The sequence below is a fragment of the Mustela nigripes genome, chromosome 3 (genome assembly GCF_022355385.1).
Source record: "Mustela nigripes isolate SB6536 chromosome 3, MUSNIG.SB6536, whole genome shotgun sequence".
Taxonomy (NCBI): Eukaryota; Metazoa; Chordata; class Mammalia; order Carnivora; family Mustelidae; genus Mustela; species Mustela nigripes.
In genome coordinates this window covers 51,444,612-51,465,538 of record NC_081559.1, presented here as the reverse complement: position 1 = coordinate 51,465,538, position 20,927 = coordinate 51,444,612, and the positions used below count along the sequence as shown (strand labels likewise).

At 33.6% G+C, this 20,927-nt stretch overlaps 1 protein-coding gene across 3 annotated transcripts in view; it reads right to left on the bottom strand.

The window, feature by feature from the left end:
* Positions 1-20,927, bottom strand: part of GALNT13 (polypeptide N-acetylgalactosaminyltransferase 13) — a 533,010-nt gene that overhangs the window by 139,925 nt on the left and 372,158 nt on the right. For all 3 annotated transcript variants that reach the window (XM_059393983.1, XM_059393985.1, XM_059393984.1), the window contains one exon: positions 18,918-19,098. In XM_059393983.1, coding sequence (XP_059249966.1) covers positions 18,918-19,098 — 181 coding nt within the window. The remainder of the gene's footprint in view (positions 1-18,917; positions 19,099-20,927) is intronic.

The window sequence follows — 20,927 nt, the reverse complement described above, 5'->3', positions numbered from 1 at the left end:
ATACTATATAGAGAACAAAAAGACTCCACAAAAAACTACAAGAACTGATAAATGAATTCAGTAAGGTTGTAGCATACAAAATCAATATAGAGATATCTACTGCATTTCTATACAATTAATAATGAGGTTGCAGAAAGAGAAATTAAGAAAACAATTCCATTTATAATTGCCCCCAAAATAATAAAATATCTAGGAATAAACTTAATCCAGGAGGTGAAAGACCTGCACTCTGAAAACTATAGAACATTTATGAAAGAAACTGAAGATGACAAACAAAGGGAAAGTTATTCCATGCTACTGGATTGGAAGTATAAATATTGTTAAAATGTCCATGCTATCCAAAGCAATCTATGGATTTAATGAGCTGTCTACCAAAATACCAACATTTTTCACAGACCTAGAAGAAATAATCCTAAAATTTTTATGGAATGACAAAAGATACTAAACAAAGTAATCTTGAAAAGAACAAAACTGGAGGCATCATAATCCCAGATTTCAAGATATACTACAAGGTGGTAATAATCAAAACAGTGTAGTACTGATACAAAAATAGACACAGGTCAATGTAACAGAAAAAGAGAGCTCAGAATAAATTGACATTTATATGGTCAATTAATCTTAGACAAAGAAGGCAAGTATAAGCAATGGGAAAAAATATAGTCTCTTCAATAAATGGTGTTGGGAAAACTGGATAGCTACATGTACAGGAATGAAACTGGACTACTTTCTTATGCCATACACAAAAATAAATTCAAATAGATCAAAGACCTAAATGTGAGACCTGAAACCATAAAAATCCTAGAAAAGAACATAGGCAGTAATTTCTCTGACATTGGTTATAGCAACATTTTTCTAGATATGTCCCCTGAGGCAAGGGAAACAAAAGAAAAAATAAACTATTGGGACTGCAAGAAAATAAAAGCTCTGTACCACAAAGGAAACAAAGGCAACTTACTGAGTGGGAGAAGATATTTGCAAATGACATATACAATAAAGGGTTAGTATCCAAATTATATAAAGAGCTTATATTAAAAAAATTTAACTAAAAATGAGCAGAAGACATGAACAGACATCTCTTCAAAAAGACGTACAGATGGCCAACAGACTCATGAAAAGGTACTCAGCATCACTCATCATCAGGGAAATGCAAATCAAAACCACGGTAAGACGTCACCTCACATCATCAGAATGGCTAAAATAAAAGCACAAATAGGTCATAGCCATGAACCAAAAATATGATTAACTGAGTCTTCTTGACCCAAAGTTTAGGGGGGGATCTGCTTGTGACACATTAAAAATGAGAGCAAATACTTTGTTACTCCTTCCTTTGAGAGATAGGGTATAAAATCTCTTCTTGGTTTTGAGTTTGCATTGATGATTTGCTTACCTAGTATAATATGGCTAAAGAGGCATGTTGGGATTCCCAAGTCTAGGTCATAAGAACCCTTGCAGCTTTTGCTGAGGCTTCTGGAAACATGTGCTTTAAAGATTTCCCCAGAGCTTCCTTGATAGTTTTCTGAGTATCTTGAGACCACTCTACTGGAGAACCCACAGATAAGTACCTCAGTTGACTAACTTAGCACAGCTCGGCCCTTCAGCCATCAGAGCAAGGTGCCAGACATGGATGAGAAGCCATCTTGGATTCTCCAGGCCAGCTATGTGCCAGATGAATACCACTGAGTGACTTCAGTCAATGACATATGAAGCAAAGGAAATATTCTGCTAAGCCCTTCCTGAATTCCTGACCCACAGAATCATGAGATATTAAAAAAAAAAAAAAAAGTTCTGTTTTAAGCCACTAAGTTTAGGGATAATTTGTTATGCAGTAATAGAAAATGGGAATTAAGACAAACAGATAACAAAACCTGACTACTACCAACTTTAAAATACCAGGAATTGAGGATAAAATTATGAAGGACTGAAGGATTAAAAGACAAACAAAATGGTTTACATTCTGAAACAGCTTCATACTGTGAATCAGAGTCCTTCAAATTAAGAATGCTACTAATATCTAGTTATATTTCTACTTAATTGTTCCCCTAGTCTTTGAGAGCAAACCTCTTATCCTTTCTGTTTTTGGCTCTTACCCTTTGTGCCTTGCTCTAATTTAAAAGTTGAAAGTCAGAGGAGGGAAGTATATTTCCCTAGTCTGTGTGGCTGAAATATCCCATTCTTATCTACCTAAGCAGGTGATAGAAAATGGTTTCATATTTTAAAATAATTGGAGAAGCTAGTTATTTCATAAGAATATAGAATGTTAGAGTTGAAATTACAGACCATCATTTTCAATTGCCAATTTAATGAACATATTCAATACCTAAGATATTATTACTTTCCCAGAAGAAAAAGTCTACATGTTTATATCTTAAATTCAACATTTCTAATTTATTTTATTGCCTTTTAAAGCTAACGTCCTAGACATGGAGTTTTGGGCTCCCGTGAATTCCATAAATGAGAACTAAATCTTCCATGAATTCCAAATCAGCAGAATAGTGTTGTGTATATATGTATCTAATTGGGAATGATTTCGTACACTTCATCATATTTTTTTGAAGTTGTTTGTGATAGCTGTTTCAAGTTAAGAAACAATGCCTTAAGGAAAGTCAGATGTATATTCTTGTATTTAAAAAAAATGTAATTTTATTATGTAAAGGTTTTTGTCATGTATCTGCTATTAATCAATAACTTTTTAAATAGTGACCTCTCTAAAAATAACAGAATATGCATATATGTATAAAATATTTGACCCTATACAGGGTGCCTGGATGACTTACTTGGTAAAGTGTCTGTGTTCAGCTCAGGTCATCATGCCAGGGTCCTGGGATGGAGTCCTGCATAGGGCTCTCTGTCAGTGAGGAGCCGGCTTTTTCCACTCCCCACTGCTTGTGCTATCTCTCTTCCTATCTCTCTCTCTCTCTCAAATAAATAAAAACTTTAAAATAAAAGAAAATAAAATATTTGACCCTAGATCAGTGTTTCCTTATTTTATTTTCCTCAGAAATTTATTATTACTCATAGTTCATTAAGTTCTTAGTATGTCTCAGATACAATTCCAATATCTTTGTATTCTTTATCTCATTTATGATAACAAAAATGGGATATGTGAAATAAATAAAACCTCAAAAATCTGAGATTCTGTAAGATAAACATTATTAAAATTCTTACTTTACAGATGCAGAAACTGAGACATAAAGAGATTATATAATTTATCCTAGGTTACCTAGCTAGTAATGGATTATGACTCTACTTTTGATTAATATATTCATATATGTTTGATCAAAAATTTGAAATATTTATTGTGTTAATGTTTTCATTACATAGAAGACAAGGGTTAGAAGGGATAGCAGTTATTGGCATATTCAAGTAATAGGAGAGTTTTAAAAGATGGTAGAATAAAAAAAAATTGGAAGCAGGAATGGAAAAATAGGGGATATTAGGCAAAGATCCTAGGATAGGAGAAAAGAAGACAATGGATAACATGCTTAAAGCCTTGTGGGAGATAGTTACTATTGCTCCAAGTCTTTCCTCATTGAACCTTATTGCCCTTACCATCATAAAACCAGGCTGACTCCTTACAATCCAGGGCTCTTTCTCTTTTTCCACCTTTACTCATTCCTGTCCCCTTTTCCCATAATTGGCATCCCCTGTTACCTTCCACTTACCTCGACAATTCTTGAGCAAAGCACATTTATGATGATAGTTGCTAATACATTTTCCTTCAGGTGCCTTTCTACTTACTGTTTTTAAACATATTTGTGAGGATTTCTCCAAGTGAGTCCAATAAATACCAGGAAAAAAAGGGAAATCAGACCATCTTTTAACTCCTATTAGAAAGGTTCTACATAAAACAAAAACAAAAACAAAACAAAACAAAACACCTCCTTTCAGTGTTAATCTCCCCAGGAGTCTGATCTGGGATGGAGTTTAGAATTAAATGTAGAATCTTGGATGATATAGGTTTGTGACAGAAAGATCTGGCTTTCAGTACCAAAATGGAATGGCATCTGGAAGCAGAAGATTGTAAGAGCATTCTTTAGCCTCTCTGGTCCATGCTTGGGGAAGACTAGACTGGCCACCAAAGATAATTAAGAAAGTTATGGACCACATAGAACAATACATTAAAAAGAACATTCACCAGAATCAGGTGGAAGTTACTCCTGGGATGCAAGGATAGTTCAAAATTGACAAATCAATCAACATCATATGCCACATTAACAAAAGAAAGGATAAAAATCATATGATCATCTCAACAGATGCAGAAAAAGCATCTGACAAGATTCAACATCCATTCATGAGAAAAACTCTCAAAAGTGGGGTTAGAGGGAACAAACCACAACATAATAAAGGCCATATATGAGAAACACATATGAGATAAGGTCATACTCAATGCTAAAAAACAGCTTTCCCTCTAAAGTCAGGAACAAGATAAAGATATTCACTCTTGCCATTTTTATTCAACATACTAGAAGTCCTAGCCACTGTAATGAGACAGGAAAAATAAATAAGACTATAAACTTATAATAGTTAAATAAACTATTTGCAGATGACATGATACTATACATAGAAAATCCTAAAGAATCCACCAAAACTATGAGAAATAATAAACAAATTCAGTAAAATGGCAGGGTTAATACCAGGTTAATTAATTAATACAAAATTAATACCCAGAATTTCTTGGGCTTCTATACACTAATGAAGAAGTCACAGAAAGAGAAAAAATAACACTATTTATAATTGCACCAAAAAGAATAAAATACCTAGGAATAAACTTAACCAAAGAAGTGAAAGACCTGTACTCTGAAAACTATAAAACACTGATCAAAGAAATTGAAGATGTCACAAACAAATGGAAAGATATTCCATGCTCATGGATTGGAAGAATTAATATCATCAAAATGTTTGCATTATCCAAAGGAAGGTACAGATTAAATACAATACCTATCAAAATATCAAAGCCTTTTTTTTTTTAGCATAACTAGAGCAAGTAATACTTATTCGTATGAAACCACAGAAGACCCTAGATAGCCAAAGCAATGCTAAGAAAGAAGAAAGCTGGAGTTATCACAGTTCCAGGCTTCAAGATATATTACAAAGTTGTAGTAATCAAAACAGTATAGTTCTGGCAGGAAAACAGAAATATAGAACAGTGGAACAGAAGAGAGAGCCCAGAAATAAGCCCATATTTATGTGGTCATTTAATCTATGACAAAGGAAATAAGAATAAACAATCTGGAAAATACAATCTTTTTTTAATAGCTGGAAAACTGGATGTGTACAAAATAGAATTGGACTACTTTCTAACACCAGACACAAAAATAAACTCAAAATGGATTAAAAACCTTCGTGTGAGACCTGAAATCATAAAAATCCTAGAAGAGAACACAGACAGTAATCTCTAGGACTTCAGCCACAGCAACATTTTCCTAGATACATCTCCCAAGGCCATGGAAACAAAAGCAAAAATAAACTGTTGGGACTACATCAAAATAAAAATCTTCTGCACAGGAAAGGAAACCATCAACAAAACAAAGTCAATGAAATGAATAGGAAAAGATATTTGCAAATTATATATCTAGTAGGGGTTAATATCTAAAATATATAAAGAACTCATACAACTCAATACACACACACACACACACACACACACACACAGAGTCCAGTTAAAAATGAGCAGAGGACCTGCATAGACATTTTTCCCAAAGAAAAACCTACAGATGGCCAATAGACACACGAAAAAAAGAAATGCTCAACATCACTTATCATCAGGGAAATGCAAACCAAAACCAAAATGAGATATCACCTCCTGTCTGTTAGAATGCCTAAAATTGAGAAGACAAGAAACAACAAGTGTTTGCAAAGATGTAGAGAAAGAACCCTCAAGCACTACTGGTGGGAATGTGAACTAGTACAGCCACTAAGGAAAACACTATAGTTTTGAGGAAACTTCCTCAAAAAATTCCTCAAAGAATTTAAAATAGAAATACAATATGCTCCAGTAATTTCACTTTTGGGTATTTAATTTACTCAGGGTAAAAGTATACACTAACTTGAAAAGATATAGGCACCCCTATGTTTACTGCAGCATTATTTACAACAGCCAAAATATGGAAGCAACCTAAGTTCCCATCAATAGATGAATGGATAAAGAAAATGTGGTATATATATGTAATGGAATATTACACAATTATAAAAAAGAATAAGATTGTCCCATTTGAGGTACAATGGATGGACCTAGAAGGTATTATGCTAAGTAAATAAGTCAATTAGATAAAGAGAAATACCCTATGATTTCACTCATAAATGGAATCTTTAAAGAAAGCAAAAAATAAAAAGCAGAATCAGAATAATAAATAAAAAGAACAAACAGATGGATATCAGGGGGAGGAGGATTGGGTTCAGCAAAATGGTTGAATAGAAGAGGGAGATACAGGTCTTCAGTTATGGAATGAGAAAGACATAGGAATACAAAACAGAGTGTAAAGAATACAGTCAACAATATTGTAATAGCAATGTAATGGGACCGACTGTGGCTCTATTTGTCGTGAACATAGCATGATGTACAAACTTGTCAAATCACTAAGTTGTACATCTGAAACTAATGTAACACTATGTGTCAACTACACTCAAAGTAAAAAAAAAAAAAAAAAAAAACCCATAATGTGAAAAAAAAATACCAACAAGTTTTTTTTTTTTTTTTTTTAAGATTTTATTTATTTATTTGACAGAGAGAAATCACAAGTAGATGGAGAGGCAGGCACAGAGAGAGGGAAGCAGGCTCCCTGCTGAGCAGAGAGCCCGATGCAGGACTTGATCCCAGGACCCTGAGATCATGACCTGAGCTGAAGGCAGTGGCTTAACTCACTGAGCCACCCAGGCGCCCCCAAAATACCAACAAGTTTTATGCGAAAAAGAAACTACAAATTTTATGATACAGCAATTACATTCCCAGGAACATACCAACACAAATTCATTCATATGCATTTCTCATAGCACAAATTCTCATAGCAAGACTGTTCTTGAGTAGCTCCTAACTTGGAAAACACCTAAATGCCCATCAACAAAAAATAAATATAAAGTGTTCTAGTCACATAATGGAACTCTACGTAACAATAAGAATGGCTGATCTACACAACATTATGCCAAGGAAAAGAAGCCAGGCACAGATGAGCACATGCTGTCTAATTCCATTTCTATAAAGTCTAAGAACAGGCAAGTCTATGATCTCAGAAATCAGATTTATGGAAGGGTAGTAACCAGAAGTGGCATGAGGGACTTCTAGGGGCAGGGGAAGTAGGCGGCTTTGGAATGTTCTGGTCCTTGATCTGGATGCTGGTTACACAGATGTGTGGGGGTATGAAAATCTATTGAGATATTACTTAGAAAATATTCACTTTTATGAATCATACTGAACTTTAATAAAAAGTTAAACATTTTTCAAAAACTAAGAAAAATTTTGTGGAGAGTGAGAATGGAGAAGGTGGGTCACAGAAGATGCTGGTGTATTTAGAAACAAAACACACCTTTCATGCTATGGTTCCTATTAGAATATGTATTTGTAACTTTTCTCACATAACTATCCTACTCCTCTACAATTCTACTGACAGCCATGGGGAGAAAGGCTGCCATGCTTTCTTTGTTCATAAAATACAGTGACTCTAAACACAGGGAAGTCCAACGGAAGAGAGTAAAGGACAGCCTACGCAAAATCTCCTTATATTGTTCTTCAGCCCATAAGCACTAGCTTCAGAGTTTTCTTATTTTATTTGACAATGAAGGAAATTATATTTTCCTTGTCAAAGGTGGAGACTCTAGATTGGTTAACTATTAATTCGAGATGATAAATTATGTTCTCATTGTGTACTTATAAAGTACTGATGGAAAAAATCTAACCTCAATATACAACTTTTCCTGAAAATGTCTATTTGTCAAAGACAGATTCACAGTACTCAGAGAAATAATAATTAACCCTGATATTCCATAGACTTCCTCAAAAATAGGACCCATGACTATGAAAAATATTTGGTCTTGGTAATTATTTCATCTGTTTATGTGTTTTATTGTTGAACACACAATAATCAAGATGTCTACTAGCAGTGCAACTATCCAGCAGACATAAACATCAGTAAGAAAAAAATGTATTTTATAATTCTGGGGTTGACAGAATATAAATTACAATAGAGGCCATAGGAATTTAATAGCAGGAGTCAGAAAATGCATGGATGTCTGCTATACATATTCTCTTGAGAAGGATTTCATAATAGTCTGAGATTGCAAAATAATTTTATAGGAGAACTTCTGAGTTTTGGAAAGAAGGGTGCTGGAAAATATTATTATGGCATGGTTACTTAGTTTTCCAAACATATAGGGAAATCTGCTATTAGACTGCAACCTATAATGATATTTCAATCAAAATGAGAATTTTATATGGCTTTACCTTCCAGCATATTAAAAGTAAGGCTGTTTTATTATTGCTAGAGAAAATACAATATAATAAACAGCCAAAATGAAATTGAAATTAGTATTTCCCAAACAATTATGAATCTGGGAAAAAAATACACATGCACACAAAAGTATGTGCGTGTGTGTGTATGTGTGTGTATATATACACACATATATGTATATATACATATTTTCTTTCTCATGCGGAAAAATATATATACATAAATATGTATATATACATGCATACATACATTTTATTATGTGGAGAAATATATATTCTTATATCACAAAATATATTTCATATATGTATATTAGCACAATTTTTCTTTTGCTGGCATAACCAAGAAATTGAATAAGTTTATACTTTCATTTTGTAAATGAAAGTATAAAATTACTGTACATAAAAAAACAGAAAAAGTAACCTTACTATAATCACACAAATTAATAAGAAGATGTTGGCGAATACATTACCAAGATGAGTGAGAATTCAGTGACATTATTGTATCTTCAAAGGGTTAGCTTTTAAAAAACTAATTGTCTCTTTGTAGATAGAATTTCAAAAAAGGACATTTATTTTGGGTGTCAGAGAAGTTATTGAACTAGAGCATTTACTTGAAACTGACAGTCCAGAAGCCTAAAAGACTTATGGATTTTCCCTTGATTTTGGTAAGACAAAAATTCGCTTCCACAGAAGTCTACATTCGAAGCTCAATGCCATAATGATTGTTATCTCTGTCAGACCACTTGGCCTCTTCCAGAGATAGTCACTTCCACCTACAGTTATACAATGCTTATAAGTAGAATGACTAAATAATTATTGTTCAACTCAGGACACTGTTGTGAGTGAAAGGGGGGGCTATTAATAATTATGCCCACATAACAGGCATGCATCATGACTGTCCCAAACAAACAACTATATATAAAAATTTATTAGAAGTTTTTCATTTTGAGTTGAAATCCAGTTTGTTTTTTTTCAATTTTAAACCAGGTGCTAATTAATACCATGTTTTAATTCATTGATATGTAAGTTTCCCTGACAGAATTTTACAGTTAGAAAGATCTGATAAGAAATCAAATCCAACCTCTTATTCAAGTCTCATTAAAGCATCTCAAAAAGACAGACATCTAGTCTCTATTTGAATATTTCCCAAGACAAGAAGCTCATTGCATTACAAATCAATTCATTATATTTCTGGAAAGCTTCCTGACTAAGAACTTAAAATTGCCTGCTTTATTTCTTATCTTTTGAATCTGTACAAGTGTCTAAGCCTTCCACATCATATCCCATTTTAGTAAAAACATTGCACCCTCTCTTACCTTATTTCCCAATCAAAGCCCCCCTTCCTTCCACTATTGTTTATATATCATAGATTGAAGGCTGGTTACATATAGTTATGTCTAATTTGGTGTTCATTTTGAACAATTAATAACTTATTCAGACACTCGAGATCTATATTCTTTAATTCCAATGAGAATTTTTTATTAGAAATTCAATTAAATTATGCTGAAATAACAGAATTTCCTAAATTATTAAGTTGTACAAAATCCCTAATTAGTCAAAGTTCTCAAATTTTGTTAACTGAAATGTTGCACCAAAAATACACAGAATTTATAATACAAAACAGTTTAAAAATTAGTGGAGCTCCTTTAGTAATGACAATTCTGACAGTAACTTTCAGTTATAAGAACACTATCACTATAACTTTATTTATCTTATTTTCAACCATATAAATCACAAAGATTTAACTGTTTGATATATTTTATTGATATTTCCATATATTTAGAATATGCCTTAAGTCAAACTGCTAATATATACTATTTAAAATTTTCTTGTTAAATAAATAAATGAATAAATAAATAAATAATAAACTCACTTGCTAAGCCAAACTAACCAATTAAATACTAATCTGAGTTTTTCATTATTTTGTCACTTTATATATAAAATATAACAATCTCTTAATTTGGGCTCATGTTTCCTGCAATTAAAACATGAATTAGTGCTTACTTCATTGACTATGTGTTAATGAATCAATATGTATGTGTGCATATGGTCTAAAGTAGAGCATTCACATCAGGTGGCTTATAGACAGTTATCAATATGGCGGACACCTGCTCTTCAGGCATTGACAATCGCACATTAACAGTAACCACTTCATATTAATGCTGCTTCTGGTAAAAGCACGTAAAAAGCTTATTTGTCAAACAGGCATCTTACCTTTTTAAAAACTGTTTCCACTTTCCTTTGCAAAGCCCTAACCTGTCTCCCCAGTACACCTTTCCATCCTGGCCTGTAACTATTGCCCCACATTCTTTTCTACCAAAGACTTGCTGCAAAGCTCTCACTAACTTACTACCCCATTGGATAAAGGTAACTATTAATAATAGAGTTTTTATTTTCTAGATAATTTGTGTTAACATGCTACTCCCAAAAGACTGTAAATTATTAGGATGCTGAGGTAATCTGCCATTGGCATTTAATATCTGGTAGGCAAATATATGGCTAGTCTTTTTATTTGTACTGTTTTATTTTTGCAAAGGATTATTTTAAGGAGCCTCAATTTAGCACATTGAGGAGTTTAATCCACCTTCTATCATTATTGGATTTGAAAAAGACTATGTTTCCTAATTCTCTAAAGATTATCTTTGACTCTGTTTACTTTCCACAGAGTATATGCAAGTAAATAACTCCGAAATTGAACTCATATTTTATTTAAAATAGCTACAAGATGATGATAACATAGAAATCCAGGCAAAGATAATCCACCAGAATACCTAATGTGAGGAACTGAGCCTGAGAGTATTTGAAATAAGAAATCTGCAATTTATAACCATCTGACCATCAATAACTTTATGTAAATGACTGCTGCTGAGTGTCAGAGTAAGCCATTCAATTGAGTTAAGAATCAGAATTGAAATTTAATGTAACCGATTATATAAGTGTTAAGCTGTTCAATTTTAGTTATGCTAAAATTAAATAATGAAATTGGGGCACTCTGAAGATGACAAGATGAAAGTAGGTATGAGAAAGCCTCTGTATGCACCTGGATCCTATCTGATCCATATTAAAGGCTCTTACCCCAAATAAAAGCTCTTAGCCAATTCCTAACAGTAAAAATCCATGCATCTAATCTTGATCATTTATACCAATTTGAAAAACACTGCAATTTTCTACTTTGTCTAGCTGAATATGCCTTAAGGAAGTGAAAATTAATTATCACATTCAATCTAAGTGGGGTAGGACTGACTTACTGGAAACTAGAATAGTGCAGAAGGTGTGCGCGTGTATGTGTGCGCGCGTGCGCGCACGCGTACACACACACACACACACAATGATTACACTAGAGCTACACATGTTTCGTTAGAAGAAGCAGAAACTAAATGTATGAATAATTTTGGTATCTAAATCCTAGAAGGTAGTGATAATTCTGTGAATAAATCTATATTAGAAATTAAGTGATATTTATTCACTCTAGAACCTACCTATATTTGGTAATGATAAAATCATTTGAGGGGCTAATTATCTGAATTTCTGAGTTGTAAATCGAAGATTGAGGATACAATGATCCACACTTACTGTTCCAATTCAATATTTTTGTAACACTCAATAAATATAATTTATAGCATCTGTTTATAAACTTTATGGACCATGAATACAATTCAAGATACTTGGAAAGAATTACTGTAATGGGAACTGATATACTCATTTAATAGAATTCTCTAAAATTATAACTGCTGTAGCTGATCAACTAGCTATAGCTGATGTAACTGTTGAAGCTAATATTTTATTTATGTTCCATGGATAAAGATACTAATACTTTCATAAGGAGAGTCATCTGATTGTGGCATTCTGCTTATATTACGACCCAGAGAGATCACTGAATTCCTAAAAAAAAAAAAAATTCCCATGCATTTAACTAACTAGAACTTAAATTAAATCACAAACACTTCTGGAGTACCTAAAATTTGCCAAGCCCTAGGGGGTGGGGGGATTGGAGGGCAATGTTTTTACAAAAAATAATCTCTAAAGCCATAAAGGCTTAAACGGGCCAGATTTTACTTCAACAATTAAATTCCTTTTTAAAGAATCTTTTTGTGTATCAATTTTTACAATATGGGTAGTAGTCTGGGAGGAAACACTTGCAGTGGATATAGCAGAGTACCCAAAATACATAAAGATCTACTGATATGTAAAAGGACAAAAGCTATCCAATAGTAAAGTGAAAAAATGATTTGACTAAAAAGAAGAAATCCAAGTAATAAGAAAAAGATGTTCATTCCTAGTAGTAATATGAAAAACAACTAGATACATAGGTATATCTATATGCAAATATAAATAAATATACACATATATGTGCAAACGCATATATACATGTGAAAAAAACAAGTGCTGAAAATCTAGAGTGGTGATAGCACATTCTAAGCGCTCAAGAGTTCGAAGGAGCCCTGCACAGGGCTCCCTGCTCAGCAGGAAGCCTGCTTCTCCCTCTCCCACTGTTCCCTCTCTCTTGCTTTCTCTCTCTCTGTCAAATAAATAAATAAAATATTTAAAATAAATAAATAAAACGTTGTTAGATAAGTGAGAGATCAAGTGAAATTGAGTTTTAGGAATGTCCTCCAGCAATATGGTGAAAGTGGGTGAAAAGTGCCCAAGCTTTGAAGCCAGAGGCCCATCAGCGGTTTCTCTGCATGTGGGATGACTGGAGAATGAGGACACCTCAAGACATTTGAGAAAACTTAGCAGGTAGATTAGAAAAAACTTAGAGATTCATTTGATTTTGATGCTTGTCAGTGAGAAGAAGAAATCAAAGGAAATGTTGGCAGCTCACATCAGTAACCCTTTAAAGTCTTGACAATGTGCTCCTCATGTACCAAGCACCTCATAACATTTTTCATTTAAACAAATTAAATGTGATGATGTAGACAGTTCACTTTTTAACGGCAAAGGCAACATCTTTTCTGTGTTTGTATCCCCCCTAACTGGCATAGTACAGATCAGGAACTTAATGAATACTTACCCAATGAAGACAGAAGCAAGGAAGTATCATTATTATTAAAAATACAAATAAACACCCATAAAATACCAATAAAAATACCAATGATAAAAACTGACCTAATGTCTTAAAGAATTCAAAAGCCTTTAACCATAGCAAGGAAAAAGTTGTCTGTCCATTATACCAACAATATCGAGAACAGCTGTCATCCCTTACTTCCACATGTAGCATTTCATGGTGTCAACCAGATATATGAATTACATGTTATCACAATACAACCTATTAAAACGATTTAGAATTTCTTCATCATATCATATTCACTTGGTGATACTATGGTTGACATTGCTGAAAAGCTGTTAAATAATACAAATACAAAATTCATAGACGCAAATGTACTTTATGTTCAGAATTGCTGCACACTTTTCAGATGAGTTCATGTTAACCAAACAAAAACTGATATCCCTGGATTATTAAAAAAAAGAATCTGCATGCTGCACATTTTGCAGGGAACATCAAAACCTGTCTTTATGAAATCTGCCTGGAACCACATTTTTATGACTTATAAAAGAAATTAGGCCCTACACTCAAAGGATTGGTTATTAAATATTTTATCTTTAAAAAAATCAGCAGGCTGAAAAACATCTGTATTTCATAGATAAAAATTTCAAGAGATAGAAATGAACATAGGTCTTAAACTTTAATAATGACCCAAAGATGCTGCTTAACAAAGGCTGCCTTCGATGGACTGATCTTTGTAAAGTATTTTTAAAAGGTTAGCAAATAGAGTTAACCTTCAAAATAAGTTCAAGGGTGTGTTTCTAAATGTGTGGTTTCTGTTTATCTGGAATACAGATCAAAATGCTACAGTATTTCCAAAGGAAAATGAGCTGTTTTCCCGGTTACATACAAATACATTTAATGTATGTTTTGGGGACCTTTAAATTCTATTTTCTATTTGTTTTTTTCTGCTCAAAACAAGAGCACAAGCTGTCCATTAAGAAAAGGAAGAACAGGGCGCCTGGGTGGCTCAGTGGGTTAAGTCACTGCCTTCGGCTCAGGTCATGATCTCAGGGTGCTGGGATCGAGTCCCGCGTCGGGCTCTCTGCTCAGCGGGGAGCCTGCTTCCCTTCCTCTCTCTCTGCCTGCTTCTCTGCCTACTTGTGATCTCTGTCTGTCAAATAAATTTAAAAAAAAAAAGAAAAGAAAAGGAAGAACAAATGGAGGTTACGGAAGGACAGCGGCTTCTAATCACTGTGTCAACTGATACAAGGTTAGAAATCTACCTTCCCCTGAAAGAAAATCAGTATTTATAGAACCAGAATTTCGAATATACAGTTAGTGTTATGACTACACTCTATTTTGAAGTTCTTAAGCTTTTTCCCTGTGACCCAACAGGAAAAATCATTGCCATTTATAATGGGGTGCTCGGTGAAGAGTGGTTTCTGCTTACATCACTTCATTTCAAAGGATTTGCTAGAACAATCAGATTGCCTAAAGCTGAAACAGCCCAATTACTAGTAAAAACCGCCTCAGACTTTAAGAGCCCACAGGGCTTTAAAAATCAATGATGCTATAGTATTTGCATCCTAAAAAAGGCAGCCAAAAACCAAACTAAACAAATGTTGGAAATGTATTCTTCAACACTATTTCAAAGTATTTCTACTCTTCATTCATATACCCATTGAGAGACATAATTAGACCCTGCCAGCTCAATCAATAGTTGTCTAAAGCTAATGGGCATAGCTCAGACAATTAGGACACACAGTAAATATTTTGAAAAAGTAAAGTCAGATAAAGGTAATTTCACATACGTAGTTATTTATACAACCCATTGTCACTTTAAATTAATGGGGGTCATGAGAAAAATAAAAATCAACATGTGTAAAAAGTTATCTTGAGCTTTTGGGCTCTTGTATTATGCTGCTTTAGTACAAAATGTTGTTGTCTACCTAAATCACATCGGTTTGATTTTATATTAGTCCTGGGAGGTAAGACTGTATCACGGTGGGGGCCTCTAATTACGGTGTAATTATCATACCCTAAGAACACGGGTAAGCCAGGGGAACATTTGTTTCGGGGGCAAACACACACGAATGACATCATGGCTACATGAAGAGCCCTTTTCACATCTCTTTATCAGTGAATCCTCAATCAGGGGTTAGATCAGAGAAGTGGGGAAAGGCTCCCAATCTGCTGCAATTCTTGTGAGATCCCCTGGTACAGACCAGACATCCATGGAGAATTCAGCAGAAAAGATGAAACATAAGCGGCTTCCTTTTCAAAGGCATTCATTCATTTAGTCACTCACTGATTCTTCTAATTATTTAACACATATTTATTTTTCAAGGACTGCAAAGTGACAGGAAAGTTGCTAAGCACTGTAACTGCAAGTCTCTGGATACAGAGACATGTAATAAACATAAAACAATGTGTTATGTGGTAATAATGGATTGGCCATGGTAACACAACAGCAGGGAATACCTTATTGAGAGAGAAAGAATACCTGCTTTTTCCAGGACAGAGATGAAGCAGAGATCAAACAATGAAATAGGTAAGTAGTATTGTATAGGCCATATTGAGAAGAAGCAAAGTTGTCAGAATTACTCATGAAGGCTCAGTACTTAAAGACTGCATTTTGAACAGCTGCATACAAGAATAAGATTCCGTGATAGAAGCCCCGGTGTAAAAAATGGGTTTCCTCACAGAAGATGCCCAACATCTTGGGCGAATTAACAGATACATGGAGGTCCTTCTAGAAAGAATCACAGCAATTTCCTTAGCTAGATTATCAAGGAAGGTCTGGAGAATTAAACAGAACACAACAGAAGCTCTTTAGAATTTTTTATAAATACATGTGTGTGTTTGGGTGTGTCTATGTATATTATAGCAAAGGATGTAAGTGTAAGTGTAGATGTCCATGCATGGACCCCCTACCCATCCCTGGACACCAACTACTCTCTTTACAAACTTTCCTGTTACTCAAGGCAGTGAAAAATAGAATCCCAACAATTCTAGATGATAGCAAAGAAATCCATGATTTTGATTATAAGAGTATCAGAAACCATCAATAATGACTTAAATAGTTATTCACTCAAAAAAGGCTCAACACCATACAAGTGACAGATTCCTGATTTTCCAATACAACCCATTTTATCTATTTTTGGATGATCTGAAAGCTGCCCGGGGCTAGAATTATTCTTGAAGTCCAGCTCTGGTTTCCAGCTTACTTCCTTTCCATTTCCACTGAGAAGCAATTAATTGTTTTGTGTTTTTGGTGTTTTCAGTTTGCCCATACTACAGCAGGCAGGTCCCATGTCCAGCAATGCTGATAGTTTCTGAGACACTATAATGTTCCTTAGGAAGTTCTCAGATATTTTCAGCATATTCCCCAAATGTTCTCTTTCTGCATTCCAAAATACCTTTCCAGATCTAAATGAGTCCATCTCATAAGAATAGTAAGCTTCTAAATGATATTTATTGTAACACAAAAACTACACTTTCCAGAATATATAAACAGTCCCTGTTGAGCAACATAAAGTCAATAGTTCCAGACAGCAAGCATTCCTTCTTACCCTTTAAACTGTAAAGGCTGTCATTTCATTACAGTTTGAGAAATGGTTCTACCATTTATCTGCCTTTTTCATTCAATGGGAAATTATACAAAAGAAGACTAACACATCACTTTTTACAAATAATATTCATCATGAATGGCTAATAATACACATGGTGGCAATTATTCTCAATTACTTATATTCCCTGGTATAAGTTGTATATAATCACACATAACACATTTCTTTCTTCCATTACTTCTTTCTTCATATTTGAGCTTACGTGTTTCTACAAGTAATGATTTGAATTCAGAAAGTATTATCAAAAGAAAATGAAAAGGTTACATAAATGTCACTGCCTTGCTACGAATTTTACATGTTCTTGCTGAACTCAACTCTTTGAATATCTGGACTGGCTTTCTACTATAAAGAAAAAAAACATCTATGCGTGAAATAGTGTTTTTGACAATAGCTTCTTGACAAAGTAGAAGCCTGAAAACGTGTGAAAAAAAAATCCTTTGCCTAATGACACGCTTATACATGCATTGCCCTCATTTTTCTTTTCTATAGTAATACTGAATCTTAATAAGAAAGTTCATACTACTTATTGCCTCTTTATCTATAAAAGAAGAGTTTTCACAGCCTCATATATACTTTCAGAAATCAAAGCATGTCAGTCAGAACCCAAACTAGTTTTTCCAAACCATGCAATATGTTTTAATATAAAAACGAGGAGGTGAGCATGAATTTTTGTTGTTGTTCTTGGGGTTACATAAGAATGTCACTGGTGCTTACATGGTATAAACATAAACTATCAAAACAAAACTTGAAAAATTATTTCATCAGTACAGTTGAATTCCCATTGTATTAATTTATCTTTTGGTCTCTTTGTCTAAACTTTGAGATGTTAAAGACCCTTGTGTCTTCTCCTTGTTTGTAGCTTCTCACAATGTCATATCTTATTTCCTTAAAAAACAATGTAATGTCTCGGGAGGTTTTTTTTTAATATGTAATTTTTTGAAAAACTACTAGAAAATTATAAAAATGAGATCATTCATAATCATAGCACTTGGGTATGGAATTTTCTCACCCATTATTTTTTTCTTTTTAACTCTTAAAATTTTAAAAAAATTCTCTATTAAAATTTATTTTCCTTTTAAATTCTTTTAATATTTTAAAAATAAGTAGTATGCTTTATTTTTAAAAATTTAGAAAACTGTAAGGAAAATAATGAAATCACAGTCCTACCACCCAGTGATAGTCTACATTTTACTTCTATTTCCATATCTACTCTCTGTAACTAAAGTAGGGTAGTATTTTATTATCCTATATTATGCTTTTCTACATATCAATTAATGAGTAATTTACTATGTCATTTAATATTCTTTAAAAATATACACTTTAATATCTCCATAATTTACCAGCCTCTATCTTCAGGAAATCATCAGGCAGTAGAAAATATCTCTGTTTAAACATTAACGAAATTTCTTACCAACACAGCCAGCTTTATTTGTGAAACAAGGAAATGCAGGCTTACTTCTCCTTAAAAAAACTGTTTTTCATTTATTCTTCTCGTACCCACTTAAGCCCTCATGTTGCAGTAAAAAAAAAAAAAAAAACTGTTTTTCTTAAATTGAGCTAATATATATTAACTAAATTTGGATCTCACTATGTACTGCTTATTCCACTTTTCTAGCATAATTCTTGTGCCAAGAAGGAAACTAAGAAAAGAGTATTTAGGCATTTGACATAAGTGTAGTCTTTCACAATCTAGATGAAAAATGACTTCATAGTGTAACTTTCTCAAAAATGATTTTCTATAGTATTATGGTGATAAACATGTTCTTATTTAAACTAGTAGAAGAATAGCAATAATGAAACATATATTCAGCATGTTTAAAATTTTATCTTCCCCTGCAGAGGAAGAAATCATGTTTACCTGGGGATATGATATAGAAGAAGTCTTTAAATTCATCCATCCAAACTTCTGCCAGTCTCCTGTTGTTCTTGTTGATGACATGACCAGTGCCACCAGGGAAAGTGTAGGGAGTTGCCTTCCGAAAAACGTGACCAACATGGGAGCAAGTCACAATCTCCAGAGAGCCTCCACATTGCCAAATCTGAGAAAAGGAGCAATCGATCTATCACAATCATTGCAAATAACGAAGAAATATTGTCTGACAAGTCTAACTAAGGCCAAATCTTGGATTTTATATGGTTCAAGAAAACATTGGATGGACACAAAATTTAGAACAGGTATACTCAGCTTGGCAAAAGATTCAACTCAGAATAGCTTTATCTATGTAAATATTGCAGCACTGCATTTGTGGAAGTAAGATGCATTTATTTTTTCATGTGTCTTTAGCAGACTACCAAATTTTCAGTTTCTAGTAGTTAACCTAATCACTATTTAATAGATATTTAGTATCTAAAATCTGCTATGAATGAATGAATTTGTACATGTTAGATGCCATGGTAAATAACTACATTTGATTTGGAGAAAAACCAGTTGTACTCTATTCATCTGCAATTTTAGATGACCATTAATTCTCAGCTTTCCTACACTCACTGTGTCTTACATCTTTGTCATTCTTACTAAAATGTGCTAGGACTCTACATCTGTTCAACATGTACGCATCTTCAAAATCCGTCTTCAAGTCACTTCTTCTAGAAAGCTATGTGGAGAGGTTTAGTATTTTGTGACTTTTGTACTTTAAACATCCATTTTTTTTTTTAAGATTTATTTATTTATGAGAGAGAGATTGAGCACACATGAGTAGGGGCAGAGATAGAGGGAGAGAATCCTCAAGTAGACTCCCCACTATGCAGAGCCCAGCTTGGGGCTGGATCCATTAACCCTGGGTCCATGACCTGAGCTGAAACCAAGAATCTGGCCCTCAACCCAGCGATCCTTTCCATCCTATCATGAAGAACCGATTACATTGTCTTGTAAGCACTTGTTTACTTCACTATCTCTCCTTTAAAACTACAAACTCTTCGAAAACATATGTTATATCCTTCCTGGTATCCTGGATTTACTATGGAGTTCAGGCTAGTTATAAGGCATCCCAAACACATTTATTTCTATAAAATTACATGGTTTAACCACAGGTTATACTAAAAGCATATGTGTATGCTTTTATATATGTATATATGTAGATATACACCCATATAACACACATTCATATATGTTTATTACATACATGTAACACATTGTGTATGTACTACAGGTTGTTTATCCCCATAAACAAGAGCCATAGTTATGGCTATATGTAATTGGAAAGATTGGATTTTATATTGTAACTAACATTGTTTTTATTTTAAGGAGAGTTGCTTATTTTGAAAGATAAAGTTTCCTTCAGCAGACCTCTCAAGCAACTTTCATCTTAGAAGAGGGTGGTCTTTGGGCTTGGGTAGCAGCAGGAGACATTCACTTTTATCAGAAGACAGAGGATGGTAAATAACAAGTTATATTAATCAACACTGGCTTGTGCATTACTTGTGCAATCTATTCTTTTTCATTTTCTAATGGTTTAAAGAGCATCATGTGAATAGTAAAGAAATTTCAACCTAACACTAAAATGTAAATATAAAATATAAATGAAACCCAAAAGAATGGAATTCACTCTTACCCTCAAAAGACAGGATAGAGCATTCTTAAACGATCAGAGTTTTTAATTGTTTGGTAACTCTTTCATCTTTGTAGCATTAAATCTATAAACCTTCTTGGAATTATGCAATCCTTGCCTCCTTCCATCCCATTAAAATGGAGGAAGTTGACCCTTATCCTACAAAAGGTAAATCTATACTTGTATGTCAGTCTAGACCATAGCTTAAGAACTTCACTAGTCTGGTTCTTTGATTTTCTCCAGAAACATCAATGATTTTGCTCATTACTAGATTATGTTTTACCTTCACATAATATCTCCTAAAGGCTCCTATCTTTTGA